Source organism: Doryrhamphus excisus, linkage group LG7, assembly GCF_037039965.1.
Source record: "Doryrhamphus excisus strain RoL-2023G ecotype Guam linkage group LG7, RoL_Dexc_Guam_v1.1, whole genome shotgun sequence".
NCBI lineage: Eukaryota > Metazoa > Chordata > Actinopteri > Syngnathiformes > Syngnathidae > Doryrhamphus > Doryrhamphus excisus.
This window is the reverse complement of record NC_136363.1, coordinates 2,889,073-2,906,031: the sequence shown is the minus strand read 5'-3', so window position 1 is coordinate 2,906,031 and position 16,959 is coordinate 2,889,073. Positions and strand designations below refer to the sequence as shown.

Sequence of the window (16,959 nt, the reverse complement as noted above, 5' to 3'; positions counted from 1 at the left end):
TCATAATAATAATCATAATAATAATCATAATAATAATAATAATCATAATAATAATTCAGCCACTCAACCTGGGCCTCGGCGCTGCTGACCGAGTGCTGGTCGTGAGCCACCTCTCCGTCTATCTTGAGCTCAGGCTCGGGGTCAGCAATGGGAGCTTTGGCTTCTTCTTTGTCCTTTTCCCCCTTGTCCCCGCCCTCGCTCTCACACTGAGAATGTCTCTTCAGGAAGGACGAGAAGAGGCGGGAGAGGCCACGGCCAGCAGAGGTGCGGACGCCAGGCCGGAGGTTCTCCTCCTCTGGAGAGGATGGCTTGGCTTCCTGGCCAGCCTCCTCCTGCTGCCTTGGCTTCTTCTGGTGACTCTCTGCTTCGTCTGTTGTCATGGTGACCACTGTGAGGAGAGGGACACAAAAGATAAATTAAAGATCCTGGATGGTGATTCAGATAACCCAGATACAGATTAAATGTCACTACCGCATATCCGATTATTATTATTTTATGGCATAAAAAAAAACAAACAAGCTAACGAGCTAGCCAGCTAACAACCATACAATCTAAATTATAATTAATTACTGTACATTGATTTAATACAGGAACATTCAGGCCATTTGCATCCATTTATTGGTGTTCCTAAACTGTAACCTAACCAAACAAAAACAGCAAAAATTTAAAAATTCATTTTGTAAAAATAAAGTCAAAATATTAAGAGGAAGAAGTCGCAAACTAATGAGAAAAAGCTGTATTTTTACATTTTTGTATATTATGCAGAAAAATAATTATAAATTATTTTATAATCATGTTGAAGTAAACAAAGAAAAAAACAAAACAAAAAGGTTACATTTTTGAGAATATTAGGTTGTAATGTTATGAGAAAAAGACAAAATATTATGGAGAAAAAGTCCTAAATCAGAGATGAGAATTTACAAAAAGAATGTTTAAATGGTTGGGGAAAAAAACAGCAGAAATGGAAAAAAGCACTGTAATTTTACAATTTTTTTTTACAATTTTTTTTACAAGAAAAAAATTATGAGAATAAATTTGTAATATTGTGAGGAAAAATAATGTAATTTTACATACAGTGTGTCTACCCACAAACATAGCACAATGCTACCACTACCATAACACTACCATGCTAGCAATGCTAATTTTAACATGATAACACCTAGCAGAATAGTGTCTAGCTATGAAAATGGCTCAAAATCGTACTATGCTAATGTTAGCATGCTAGCAATGCTAATGTCCCAATGTTAGCATCCCAACACGTACAGTAGCATGATAGTGGTGTTTACATACAGTATGTCTACCCGCAAAAATAGCACAACACTACCACTACCATAACACTACCATGCTAGCAATGCTAATTTTAACATGCTAACACCTAGCAGAATAGTGTCTAGCTATGAAAATGGCTCAAAATTGTACTATGCTCATGTTAGCATGCTAGCAATGCTAATGTCCCAATGTTAGCATCCCAACATGTACAGTAGCATGATAGTGGTGTTTACATACAGTATGTCTACCCACAAAAATAGCACAACACTACCACTACCATAACACTACCATGCTAGCAATGCTAATTTTAACATGCTAACACCTAGCAGAATAGTGTCTAGCTATGAAAATGGCTCAAAATCGTACTATGCTAATGTTAACATGCTAACAATGCTAATGTGCCACTGTTAGCATACCGATACCTACAGTAGCATGATAGCGGTGTTTACATACAGTATGTCTACCCACAAAAATAGCACACTATCACCACCATCCAGTTCTGCTGCCAGTCTGTGAGGCTGCAGAAGCTGCTCTGCCTGCAGTGCTGGAGTGTGTGTTGCCACACAAACGCTGACGGGGCACAGACAGCGAGTGTAGGCTCCAAAGCACCGGGGGGGGGGGGGGGCAACTAAACACCGCTTTTCATAAAAACAAACTGTTCGTGTTCTCATGGCTGAATGTTCAGTCAGCATGTGCTGGAGCTCAGCAGCGTGAGGCTGCTGACGCTGTCTGCCCTTTTTACTTCAGGGTTGCACCTTTTTGCCCCCCCCCCATTAAAAATAAAAAATATATACATATCGACAAATCAATGCAATGTATTAAACGGAAAGAAAAGACAGCGTACATCTCAGCTTTGTTTGAAGTAATGAAGTAAAATACAAATATGAGGCATTCAAAGACATTGCAATGATAAATGGTGCTACGCTGGTCACTAATGCTACTGTAATGTTGGGTGAGACACACAAGCACCAGACCCGATTGGCTTTTATTGCAGGTGTGAATGATCTCACAACAGGCACAATGATCACTAATAACAAAAACACAATGTCCCATTTATGCCTTATATCTTATTATGTTTACTATATTGGGAAATAGGGCTGCACGGCGATCAAGTGGTTAGCACGCAGACCTAACAGCTTGGAAACCCGAGTTCAATCCCACCCTCGGCCATCTCTGTGTGGAGTTTGCATGGTCTCCCCCCGTGCATGCGTGGGTTTTCTCCGGGTACTCCGGTTTCCTCCCACATTCCAAAAACATGCTAGGTTAATTAGGTTCATTGGCCACTCCAAATTGTCCATGTGAGTGTGAATGGTTGTTTGTCTATATGTGCCCTGTGATTGGCTGGCCACCAGTCCAGGGTGTACCCCGCCTCTCGCCCGAAGACAGCTGGGATAGACTCCCTCGTGAGGATAAGCGGTAGAAAATGAGAATGAAAAAAGTGTAAAGGTGACTATAGGGGTGTTATTCCATGTCGAAAGGGCTCTAATAATGTTAAAACCATATTTAGAAGGTTTAAACAGGTTTTCTATGCTCTAACTATATTTTATTTATAAATAAGACATTGTACTTTGTTGGTGTGTCACAAGAGTTTAAATCTGACAAGAATTCTCATTGACAAACGCGGGAAATAGGACTAGAATGATAATAATATTAGAGCCCTCTAGACATAAAATAACACCCCTATAGTTAACTTTACGCTCCTATTTCCCAATTTAGTAGACATAATATGAGTAAAGAAGACATATAAGACAAAAATAATACATGCAGTATTGGGAGTTCCTTGATGTTTTTTTTACTTCCTATTTTTTTTTGGTCAGGTCATCCTTGAAAATGAGATGGTGATCTGAACAAATGAAGAATTAACGACCACCTTCAATGGCTATTGTCTCATTGGTGTCATGCAATGATCCTTAAGGGCATTATTATTATTGTGCTCATGTTATGCTGGAAATGCATTCTGGTACTACGAGTGCTGAGTGGGGTCGGACAGGAAGTGACCTCAGCGATTCATAGTTGAGTTTTAGCTGGTAGGTCTGATGCTTGTGTGTCTCACCCAACATTACGGACACCTAGCAATCAGTTTAGAATTCTACATGTCATCATAATGTCTTTGAATGCGTCTTCTTAATGCCTTACATTTGTATTTTAGTTAATTGGGCTACTTTTGTGCTTAATTTATGCAAACTATATGTAATATTGTATTACTTTTTTTTTACTAATAATATGCCATGAAGAAGCATGCTTGTTTTAAATCAAACGTCAACAATTTTTTCATATGCTTAAGACGTTATGGCTAGAAACACAAGTTTAACACTATTCAAAGCACCACCATTGCAGAATAAAATAAACAAGGCTTAACAACATTAAACATTTTCTTTTACTATATGGTATTATATTGTGTATTCTCAACCTAATACACATCAAAATACCTAATACACATCAAAATGAAGCAATATATTTTCTATGTTCAAGAATTCAAAATGAGTCTTGAACTCAGCCCTGAAAGATTTCTGAGAAATACATTATGATTAAGTACAGTGGGAGTATTGATGCCTGCATGCTAGAAAGTGAGCTTAAGGACAGAAATCGGCTTTAAAATTAATCGGGCCCTGTGTGGGATTAAAGGACACTATGCGCCGCACCCATCCAACCTCCTGCACAAACACACACACATGCTTGTTTAGCACAGGATCCAGAGAAAATCCAGAAACTGGCCTGACCCAGATGAAATCAGAGGCAGCGAATATTTGACCAGAAGAGACATAAGACCAAAACAGACAAGCATACACACACACACACATACATATATATAGTAAACAATACTAACACTAATATTTAACTATTCTGTATTATAGTTGCTAGCAATGCTAACATGCTAATTTTAACATGATAACACTTAGCAACATTGTGTCAACCTATGACAATGGCTAAAAATGATACTATGCTAATGTTAACATGCTAACAATGCTAATGTGCCAATGCTAGCATAGATAGTGGTGTTTATATACAGTATGTCTACCCACAAAAATAGCACAAATTTACAGTACGATAACACTACCATGCTAGCAATGCTAATTTTAACATGCTAACATCTAGCAGAATAGTGTCTAGCAATGAAAATGGCTAAAAATTATACTATACTAATGTTTGCATGCTAGCAATGCTAACATCCCAATGTTAGCATCCCAACACCGACAGTAGCATGATAGTGGTGTTTATATACGGTATGTCTACCCACAAAAATAGCACAACACTACCACTACCATGCTAGCAATGCTAATTTTAACATGCTAACACCTAGCAAAATAGTGTCTAGCAATGAAAATGGCTAAAAATCGTACTATGCTAATGCTATCATGCTAGCAATGCTAATGTCCCAATGTTAGCATCCCAACACCTACAGTAGCATGATAGTGATGTTTATATACAGTATGCCTACCCACAAAAATAGCACAACACTACCACTACCATGCTAGCAATGCTAATTTTAACATGCTAACACCTAGCAAAATAGTGTCTAGCAATGAAAATGGCTAAAAATCATACTATGCTAATGCTATCATGCTAGCAATGCTAATGTCCCAATGTTAGCATCCCAACACCTACAGTAGCATGATAGTGATGTTTATATACAGTATGCCTACCCACAAAAATAGCACAACACTACCACTACCATGCTAGCAATGCTAATTTTAACATGCTAACACCTAGCAAAATAGTGTCTAGCAATGAAAATGGCTAAAAATCGTACTATGCTAATGTTAGCATGCTAGCAATACTAATGTCCCAATGTTAGCATCCCAACACCTACAGTAGCATGATAGTGGTGTTTATATACAGTATGTCTACCCACAAAAATAGCACAAGATTACCACTACCATAACACTACCATGCTAGCAATGCTAATTTTAACATGCTAACACCTGGCAGAATAGTGTCTAGCTATGAAAATGGCTAAAAATCATACTATGTTAATGTTAGCATGCTAGCAAGGCTAATGTCCCAATGTTAACATCCCAACACCAACAGTGTCATGATAGTGGTGTTTACATACAGTATGTCTACCCACAAAAATAGCACAACACTACCACTACCATAACACTACCATGCTAGAAATGCTAATTTTAACATGCTAACACCTAGCAGAATAGTGTCTAGCTATGAAAATGGCTAAAAATCATACTATGTTAATGTTAGCGTGCTAGCAAGGCTAATTTCCCAATGTTAGCATCCCAACACCTACAGTAGCATGATAGTGATGTTTATATACAGTATGCCTATCCACAAAAATAGCACAACACTACCACTAACATGCTAACACCTAGCAAAATAGTGTCTAGCAATGAAAATGGCTAAAAATCGTACTATGCTAATGTTAGCATGCTAGCAATACTAATGTCCCAATGTTAGCATCCCAACACCTACAGTAGCATGATAGTGGTGTTTATATACAGTATGTCTACCCACAAAAATAGCACAAGATTACCACTACCATAACACTACCATGCTAGCAATGCTAATTTTAACATGCTAACACCTAGCAGAATAGTGTCTAGCTATGAAAATGGCTAAAAATCATACTATGTTAATGTTAGCGTGCTAGCAATGCTAATGTCCCAATGTTAGCATCCCAACACCAACAGTGTCATGATAGTGGTGTTTACATACAGTATGTCTACCCACAAACATAGCACAACGCTACCACTACCATAACACTACCATGCTATCAATGCTAATTTTAACATGCTAACACCTACCAGAATAGTGTCTAGCAATGAAAATGGCTAAAAATCATACTATGCTAATGTTAGCATGCTAGCAATGCTAATGTCCAATGTTAGCATCCCAACACCTACAGTAGCATGATAGTGGTGTTTATATACAGTATGTCTACCCACAAATATATATATTGTGATACATCCTAAAAATATTGTGATAATAATCCTAGTGGAGCCACCATCTTGTGACTAATATTCCATATTTAACCACAAAACAGCTTGATTTATGAATAAATACTGTACATATATGTTAAAAAAAAAAAACACAATGACAAGTCGAAACACAACCTCCGGGACCAACATGGTACACGATTCTTCATATTTTTCATCATACACCATCTATGTACAGTACATTGTGTTATCTGCCTCTATTAACTACAAAAGGATGCGATTCTTGGATGCTTGGTTACTATTGACAACCATGACAATATCTGCGGATGTGTCATTGTAGTACAGTTGGTCTACTGACACATACCACCAACACCGTGATGACTAATCCATCTTCATCATCCTTCATTAAAAATAACACTTCCAGTCAACCAAACTACCCATCATGTTTACATTTGTGGTTGCAGGAATGGGCTGCATTACATCACATTAAGGATAATATTTAATATTAAGCTTACTTTATTAAATCAGTGTATATTTAAAAAGTGTGATATGCAGCCATATTAAAATATAATAATAATAAAACAGTATTTTATTTAATTTGTATTGGTTCGGCTTGTAACTTTGTGAACTTTTGACAAGCAATGAATATGATGTCTCACTCTGAGGGGGAAAAAAGGGCATCTTTATTTGAGGTGGGTTTTTTTACGTTTCCTACAAATTTAATGATAAAATCGGTAAAATCCAGGTATTAAAACAACCATGTTGGAGTACGATTCCCCGATATGTCGATAGTGACTATACGTCTTCATTTCGAACAATAATGTAGCGTCCGAAATCCGAACGTCGAAAGCGAACACAACGATTTCAAACGAGCCAAACGTGAGTCACATCTACACTTCTCCGCACCGTTAAATGTTCCAAAAATCATTCTTTTAGTGTTATTATTTTTCACCGTAAGTCGTTTTCTTCACACGGTAAATCGCTGTGTTCGTTTTTTAAAAAAGAGGCAACAATAAAAGGGGCGGTGGGTGTACCTGTCTGCAAATGGCGCTGAATGTGAATAAAATATGTCAGCGGTATCGTAGAGATGTTAAAAAAAACACTCACCCGGGTCGGCTGTGACCATCCAGCAGTAAATATAAACGACGATGTGTTGGAAAATAGGTGCTCAAAGGTAATGGATTCCCTTCAAGTAATATTATCCGAGTGGTAATTCATAAGCGTTTATCAAGCGGCTTCCAACAATGTGTTTGGGAAAACGAGGCGTACGCCCTCTTTGTTGTCTTACAGGCACGGGAGATGTGGACGTGCATGGTTAGTTTGACGCTACCGTGGTAGTGTATACATATTTTAGTTTAGATATTTAATACATAGTAGTAATATTAGTATTAATATTTCATAATATTTGATTTTAGAGTACAGCAGTTGGAAATATGAATCTCAGCTCTATTTTTTCTTCAACCTTAGAAAAACGTATTTTTCTCATATTTCAACTCTATGGTACTCAAATGTACTTCAATTATTTTTCCTAATAACAATACAGGTTGTTTTATTTCTCTAATTATTGCAACGTTTTCTCCTTAGAATATGTATTTTGTTTTTATTTTGCAATATTTTGACTTAATTCTAATAAATGTTTCTTCTCATAATTAGAACTTTATTCCCATAATATTTTCACTTTATTCTCATATTTTTTTGTTTGTTTCTCATAATAATGTGACTTTAGATTATATTTTCCTCATAATTTGACATTATTCTTATTAAAATTCTGACTTTTTATCGTTTTTCTTTTCATATTTTAACTTAATTCTCGTAAATGTTTCTTCTCATAATTAGAACTTTATTCCCATAATATTTTCACTCTATTCTCATAAATTTGTTTTGTCTGTTTCTCATAATAATGTGACTTAATATTATATTTTCCACATAATTTACATTATTCTCATAAAATAATGACTTTTGATCCTTTTTCTTTTCATATTTTAACTTAATTCTCAAAAAAGGTAATTCTCATAACATTTTCACTTTATTTGTTTTGTCTGTTTCTCATAATAATTACTTTATATGATATTGTCCTCATAATTTGACATTATTATTATAAAATTATGACTTTTTCTACTTTTTCTTTTCATATTTTAAATTAATTCTCGTAAATGTTTCTTCTCATAATTAGAACTTTATGCCCATAATATTTTCACTTTATTCTCATAATTTTGCTTTGTCTGTTTCTCATAATAATGTGACTTTATATTATATTTTCCTCATAATTTGACATTATTCTTATAAAATTATGACTTTTTATCTTTTTTCTTTTCATATTTTAACATTATTCTTGTTGAGTTACTGCTGGTTTCAATTTTTTTGCTGTTTTCTATAGTAAATATTATTATATTGAATATATTATTTATTCATATTTATATTATATTAATATAGCAAATATTAAATTATATTTTTAGAATGTGCCGTTGTCCAATAAAAAGAAGTGCTATTGCATGCGAGGTATACACAAAGCGAGGAAACGTTTCGGTGTGAATTTTTTTCACCTTAACTGAAAAATACGCAAACCGAGGCGTATATTAATTTCTCAAAAAATAATATAAAAAGACACACACTCAAGAAGCCATCAGACACCAGCCTCCACTGTGTTTACAGCTTCCAACCTGTTGTGTAACGTGATTAATAAACCCTGTAAGACACAACCCAGGGCTAACGAATAATGAACCCACACGGGGGGGAGACTGCTATGCAATGAGACAAATGTGTTTGTGGAGCCAGCCAATGAAAATAGAGCAGTGGAAAACCTGCACCAATCATAGCCTGGATGTGTTCCCGTCCATTGCAGGGCTTCACCATCACCACCAGTAACCAAGGATACTGATGATCCCACAGCCATATAAAAATCAATGCATCCATTTTCACTCAGTGATTGGGACTACATGAAGGAAGCGTGGGGGCTCAAATCGTTTCAATGAATTCAAAAGGAACCTAAATTGGATTAGGGAGTTGATCTATGTGGTATTTAACAGACCGCGTGAGACTGAGAGGATGGTAGTTATGGTTGTATTTGGACTGTATTTGTTGCGTAATGTAATATGCTAGCGCTTTATTGCGACTTCTTATAAGATGGAAGTAATGGCTACGGCAATCAGACTCATTCATTTTATACCGCTTATCCTCACAAGGGTCGCGGGGGGGGGGTGCTGGAGCCTATCCCAGCTGTCTTCACCCTGGACTGGTGGCCAGCCAATCACAGGGCACATATAGACAAACAACCATTCACACTCACATTCATTCCTATGGATAATTTTGAGTCGCTAATTAACCTAGCATGTTTTTGGAATGTGGGAGGAAACCCGGAGTACCTGGAGAAAACCCACACATGCACAGGGAGAACATGCAAACTCCACACAGAGATAGCTGAGGGTGGAATTGAACTCGGGTTTCCTAGCTGCGTGGCCTGCGCACTAACCACTTTCTATGCCGCATGTCCTCCAATGAACTGCTTTGCTCAGACACAATGCAGAATGGGAAACTTCAAAACTCATATTGGTACTTCTTTGTATATTTTTAGGTACACTTTTGCAGTGTTAAGTTACTGTGTGATGAGTTTAGTGGGGTTTTTTTTGCAAGCATAAACATGGATAAATAAAGAGACATAGACATGTTTTTGGAATGTGGGAGGAAACCCACGCATGCACAGGGAGAACATGCAAACTCTACACAGAGATAGCCAAGGGTGGAATTGAACTCGGGTTTCCTAGCTGTGAGGTCTGCGCGCCAACCACTCGTCCACCGTGTTGCTGAATTTGTATTTTCATTCATTCATTTTCTACCGCTTATCCTCACGAGGGTGAGGGTCACGGGGGTGCTGGAGCCTATCCCAGCTGTCTGGGGCGAGAGGCGGGGTACACCCTGGACTGGTGGCCAGCCAATCACAGGGCACATATAGACAAACAACCATTCACACTCACATTCATACCTATGGACAATTTGGAGTCGCCAATTAACCTTGCATGTTTTTGGAATGTGGGAGGAAGGGCGGAATCGAACCCGGGTCTCCTCGCTGTGTGGCCTCCACTCTTCCATGGTTTTTCAAAAATATATTCATGAATAAATCATACCTGTTACATGGTTGATTATGGCCTATTATTCAACACTGGTCACTAAGTGTCAGTAATTTAATAACACACAAGCACCAGACTTCACCGCCGGGACAACAGGCTTTGATCGCGGGTTTGAGTTCTCACAATAAACCCAAAAACGGGTTACCGTTGCGGACATAACCCCTGATGTCACTTCCTGTCCCTGATCTTTTTCATCATTTGATTTGCTGATAAAAAAAAACTGCATTACACTGATGTAAAATTTACTATAGGGGTGTTATATCATGTCTAGAGGTCTCTAATAATTGTATGCACTAATGCCCTAATTCCACTGTATGTGTATGTTACTGACCCTGCCAAAAGTATTAGAACCTGGATGGCCTGACAGTGAAGCAGAGATGCTAAGAATAGCCTTCCTTTCAAATCATAACAACAACAACACGGACAGATCTTTAAAGTTGTTTTTTTTTTTTAAGTTTTTCTTTCATTTTGAGCTTGTCAAATAAACAAACAACTTCAGATGCTAAACTAATCCAAAGAATGACCCCCTCCCTTATTAGTACAATGTTTTCAGTTGTGCAGTATAAAAGGTTTTTTCTAATAATAGCTGGAGCCTTGTTAGCATTGTCAAAAAAAAACCTATTCAAGACTTGGGGGTTGGAGGGGGGCTGGAGTCCTGGATATGGTCTACAAATTTCTGGCATCAAGCCACTTCCAAACAAGACACACTATTCTCGTATTCTCAGGGAATTGGATCAATTGCAAGAATTTTCGCCTGTCATCAAACCAGTCCGATTAAATTAGACAGGTATAGATTGAGAACTCGGTGCAAGATTCAATCTATTTATTTTCTAAAGAAGAAAAAACATAATGATATTATGTTTGTTAGCATTCCATTCAGATAAAATGACCATGGTCCGCCATCATGGACCCACCATCATGGACCCACCCTTTTAGGGCGGGGTGAAAGGACAGCATTTTGTCCGAGGAAGAGTACGTCCACAACAAAAGTGCCAAGTATCATCTGTATGTAAGTCAGCTTTCCATAAACATACACTCCTTCCCCCATCACAACACAAAAGAGCCACCCTTTGCCCCTCGTGTACCCCTCCCCCCCCACCCACCCCCACCCACTATCATAGCGGCTTCTCTCATCCCAGTGTGAAGAGCAGGTGCTGAGCCAGACGGTCACCAAGCGAGCACCGCAACTCCCTGGGGAGGAGCCGGGAGGACGCTACTCTTCAGGATTCAAATCCCGGCACACAATCGAGACCTTGTTCACTAGGGAATGCTTCATTTTTTGTATACATTATGAATACAACATGAATCTTTTTATGGAAGTCGGACTGTGGTCTTGCATGTTTACTTAGTTATGGTAATGGTAATGGTTTAATTTCATTTGAACATGCATCAGATTACAATTGAATGCATCCCATAATCAGTTCACAGTTCCACATGTCCAAAAGGAGTAGGAAGAAGCAAAGCTTATTAAATCCTACCCCTCCATCTGGTACTTTTACGATCAGTAACTGTTACATTTGTTCACTTCCTGCTTTCCTAATATAATTTAAATTTTTTTATTTTTATTTTTATCCTAATATAATTTAATTAAAATTAAAATTTATTATTTAATTATTTATTATTAGGTCATATCACTTACAAAAATTAAAATTAAGTGTTTTTGTTATTTTAATTTTAATTTTAATTTTAATTTTAATTTTAATTTTAATTTTAATTTTAATTTTAATTTTAATTTTAATTTTAATTTTAATTTTAATTTTAATTTTAATTTTAATTTATTTGGTTAAAATTTTGCCTTGGTTTGCATTCATTTTCTGGTTAGCGTACATCCTGTTGTATTATTAACTCGTACCAAAGACGTAGTTATAATTGTTTTAATTATACACACTTGTTTATGCTAATTTTAATTTTAATTTTAATTTTAATTTTAATTTTAATTTTAATTTTAATTTTAATTTTAATTTTAATTTTAATTTTAATTTTAATTTTAATTTTAATTTTAATTTTAATTTATTTGGTTAAAATTTTGCCTTGGTTTGCATTCATTTTCTGGTTAGCGTACATCCTGTTGTGTTATTAACTCATACCAAAGACGTAGTTATTATTGTTTTAATTATACACACTTGTTTGTGCTAATTTTAATTTTAATTTTAATTTTAATTTTAATTTTAATTTTAATTTTAATTTTAATTTTAATTTTAATTTTAATTTTAATTTTAATTTTAATTTTAATTTTAATTTTAATTTTAATTTTAATTTTTGGTATATAAAGGCATAGCACACCAAGGGTGTCCAAATCTGTCCAGTGGGGGCCTCAGAGTGAAAAAAGAAAGTATGCACAGGCCACTTTGATATTTTCAGAAATTACACTGCATATACTGAAGGACTTAAAAATAACCATTTTTGTTCCCATACATCATTAGCCAAAATACTGTGCTGAAAAAAAACTGCATAGAAAATCACAGTAAAGTGTTACTGTAATACACTCACACAGCACGACATAATACAATCATTCATAGGAAGTACTGGATAACAATAAAAAACACCCAGACAGGGGTCGGAAACTAGACTATAAATAGACGTACTCTCAGGGGGGGGTCTTAAAATGACACATATGTAAATGCTACCCTCTAGTGGTGAGCTGTATCATTACATGGCAAGTATCCCTGTTTGGGAACCAAGTCAAATCATGTGTTATATACTGTTGAAGAAAATCACCATAAGCTGTTTATTAGAGCCCTCTACATATTAAATAACACCCCTATAGTTACCCTTATCCATTATAGTGGACATAATAAGAAAAAATAAGACATATAAGACAGAAAATAAGACTTGTGAATGCTAATGATCGCTAACCTTGATGTCGGTCAAGGTATTTGACATTTATGTAACTATGGCGATGAAAGGGTACTTAACCTTAAACCGGATTAATTGACATCACCTCATTCCCAATGTTTCAATTACTGTTATGGGTTTTATCTCCTCATAGCCAAATATTAATCATTGCTTGACGCCGCTAAAATTAGATTGAATATTTGACTCGCCGAGTATGGCTGGCTGGTACACACAAAGGAAACAAAGTCATGGTACTTGAAGTACACAGGAAATATTCGATGCTCAATGTACACATAGTTGTTAGTTTTTGTTGTTAAAGCAAGCTAAATTTCCACAAAGTAGGATTCCTTGTTTATAAATCACATACGACCTTCTAAATACAGTTTCTAACATTATTAGAGCACTCTAGACTTGAAATAACACCCCTATAGTCACCTTTAGATTTCTATTAATGAATATTGTAGAAATAAATACATTTTCTATGCCACTTATAATCACTAGGGTTGCGGGGGTATCGCAGTATAGTACACATAATAAAAAAAAAATTACTTCCTGTTCTGGACAGTACTTCCTGCGGTGGAATTGTTTCATGAATGGAACATTACTGACACCTAGTGGCCATTGGAGTGTATCATTATAACCTCTTTGAATACATTTTTAAATGCACTAAATTACCCGGAGCACTGATTGGCCAAGCAATGTCACGTGATCATCGGCAGCCAATGATGGCCAAGCGGGGCGTGTCATCAGGAATTGTCACCAATGAGTCTTAAGGGTGTGTCTTAACTCAGCGAATCCTTACGGTTCAATCGAATCCTAGTTAAAATTAAAATTAAAATTAAAATTAAAATTAAAATTAAAATTAAAATTAAAATTAAAATTAAAATTAAAATTAAAATTAAAATTAAAATTAAAATTAAAATTAAAATTAAAATTAAAATTAAAATTAAAATTAAAACTATATTAGGAAAGCAGGAAGTGAACAAATGTAACAGTTACTGATTGTAAAAGTACCAGATGGAGGCGTAGGATTTAATAAGCTTTGCTTCTTCCTACTCCTTTTGGACATGTGGAACTGTGAACTGATTATGGGATGCATTCAATTGTAATCTGATGCATGTTCAAATGAAATTCAACCATTGCCAGAAGCACTATTCTATGCATAATTGACTAATAATGGTTCATAGATTAGTTCAATGATTAATTAATTAGTTAACCAAATTTTACATGAAACCTCTGTGACTACGGGCTGAAGTGTGACAGAGGATTAAAATGTTTGAATGACATTAAGAAACACAATCAATGTCATGCATGACGCTTTACTCACCAGATGGGGACATTTCGGACATCATCACCGGGAGTCACGGATCCCACGGTGACGCAAATTGGAAGCAGAAACAAAGAAAAAAGAAAGTTCATCAGCAACACATTTGATTGGTTTCTTAGCAAAACTGAAATTGTTGTAATTACAGAAACCTGAATATGGTAATGGTAATGGTTTAATTTCATTTGAACATGCATCAGATTACAATTGAATGCATCCCATAATCAGTTCACAGTTCCACATGTCCAAAAGGAGTAGGAAGAAGCAAAGCTTATTAAATCCTACCCCTCCATCTGGTACTTTTACAATCAGTAACTGTTACATTTGTTCACTTCCTGCTTTCATAATATATATTTTTTTCTTAATTATTTTTATCCAGATATAATTTTGTTTTTTTATTTAAACACCCACACTGTAAACTGTGAACACGCACAGTCCAGCTCCAAATGTGAAAAATAAAGTAAATGTAATTATTTAATAATTATATATATATTTGTAAATTAAAATAAAAATAAAAATTTAAATTGCTATGGTATCCATTATGTAAATAATTATGTAAATAATAATGGGTAAATTTTTTAATTTTAATTTTAATTTTAATTTTAATTTTAATTTTAATTTTAATTTTAATTTTAATTTTAATTTTAATTTTAATTTTAATTTTAATTTTAATTTTAATTTTAATTTTAATTTTAATTAAACTCCAAAAAGCTAATTAGTACCATCTGGTACTTTTACAATCAGTAACTGTTACATTTGTTCACTTCCTGCTTTCCTAATATAGTTTAAGTTTGTTTTTTAATTTTAATTTTAATTTTAATTTTAATTTTAATTTTAATTTTAATTTTAATTTTAATTTTAATTTTAATTTTAATTTTAATTTTAATTTTAATTTTAATTTTAATTTTAATTTTAATTTAACTCCAAAAAGCTTATCAAATCCTACCCCTCCATCTGGTACTTTTACAATCAGTAACTGTTACATTTGTTCACTTCCTGCTTTCCTAATATAGTTTAATTTTAATTTTAATTTTAATTTTAATTTTAATTTTAATTTTAATTTTAATTTTAATTTTAATTTTAATTTTAATTTTAATTTTAATTTTAATTTTAATTTTAATTTTAATTTTAATTTTAATTTTAATTTTAATTTTAATTTTAATTTAACTCCAAAAAGCTTATCAAATCCTACCCCTCCATCTGGTACTTTTACAATCAGTAACTGTTACATTTGTTCACTTCCTGCTTTCCTAATATAGTTTAATTTTAATTTTAATTTTAATTTTAATTTTAATTTTAATTTTAATTTTAATTTTAATTTTAATTTTAATTTTAATTTTAATTTTAATTTTAATTTTAATTTTAATTTTAATTTTAATTTTAATTTTAATTTTAATTTTAATTTTAATTTTAATTTTACTCCAAAAAGCTTATTAAATCCTACCCCTCCATCTGGTACTTTTACAATCAGTAACTCTTACATTTGTTCACTTCCTGCTTTCCTAATATAGTTTAAGAGTTTTTTTTTATTACAATTTTAATTTTTATAGTAATACAATTTAAGTTTGTTTTAATTTTCATTTTAATTCATAGTGTTATATTTGTAAATACATGTTTGTTTTGGTGTAAAACAACCCCGTTGTTGAGTTTTTTAGATATTTGAACTGTTACAAAAGCTGTCCCTTTTCTAGTGAGGAACTGATATTTTCCTGAAACTTACCGATGTTCTACTGCTGATTACTAAAAAACAAAAAAAGGTAGAACCAAACTTTTGGTACTGACTGTACCTTGATTCTGTTGTTGACAAAGTGCTGACCAAGTCCAAGAACTGAGTCCAGTGTCCATGCTGTCTCAGCTGGGTCAAATCGTCAGCATCTTTTTTTTCCGTGTCAAGTCCATCCTTATCTTTTTATTTCTATCACTCAAACATAGTCAGTGAAGCTAAGGTCAGGAGTCTGGACTTTTGTCTCCATTTGGGACCCAGGAATCTTGGAATTGTCGTCTTAGCATCTTAGCATTTTATAGTCCATACTTTCCACTCTCCCAACATTCGTTCAATGATAACAGCAGTGATGATTGGACACCACATGAATTTTACACACCAACACTGGTCTACAAGCAAAATGATTTGTTTGGTTTTGGTTGACAACTATTTTAGTAGTTCAAAAAATAATAATATTTGCACTTTCCAAACATCCAAAAAACTTGTCACGTCATGAGAAAAAAAGTCAAAATATTTAGAGGAAAAAAAATCATATTGTAATGACAAAAAAAGTCGCAATTTTATGAGAATAACCTAAAAACTATATATAATTTAAGTAGCATAAAGTTGAAATAGTCTATAAAAAATATTATATATTTTTAAGTTGTACAATTATGGAAAATAAACAAATCAAAACAAAAAATTTGGTTTGGGAAAAAAAATATTGGAAGGAAAAAATATTGTATATTTTTAAGTTGTAAAATTATGGAAAAAACTATTGGAAAAATTGGAAGAAAAATATGATATATTTTTAAA

The 16,959-nt window shown here is 34.1% G+C and overlaps 1 protein-coding gene across 4 annotated transcripts in view; it reads right to left on the bottom strand.

The window, feature by feature from the left end:
* Window positions 1–7,442, bottom strand: part of epb41a (erythrocyte membrane protein band 4.1a) — a 45,148-nt gene extending 37,706 nt beyond the window's left edge. For 2 of the 4 annotated variants that reach the window (XM_078791902.1, XM_078791903.1), the window contains exon 1: window positions 69–370. Coding sequence is in view for 2 of the 4 variants with exons in the window: in XM_058046433.2 (XP_057902416.2) it covers window positions 69–388; window positions 7,266–7,284 (339 nt within the window). In the remaining 2 variants the exon portion in view is untranslated. Of the gene's footprint in view, window positions 1–68; window positions 389–7,265 lie in introns of those variants that run through there. The other 2 variants (XM_058046433.2, XM_058046434.2) reach the window with 2 other exon arrangements.
* Between the last annotated feature and the right edge of the window lie 9,517 nt (window positions 7,443–16,959).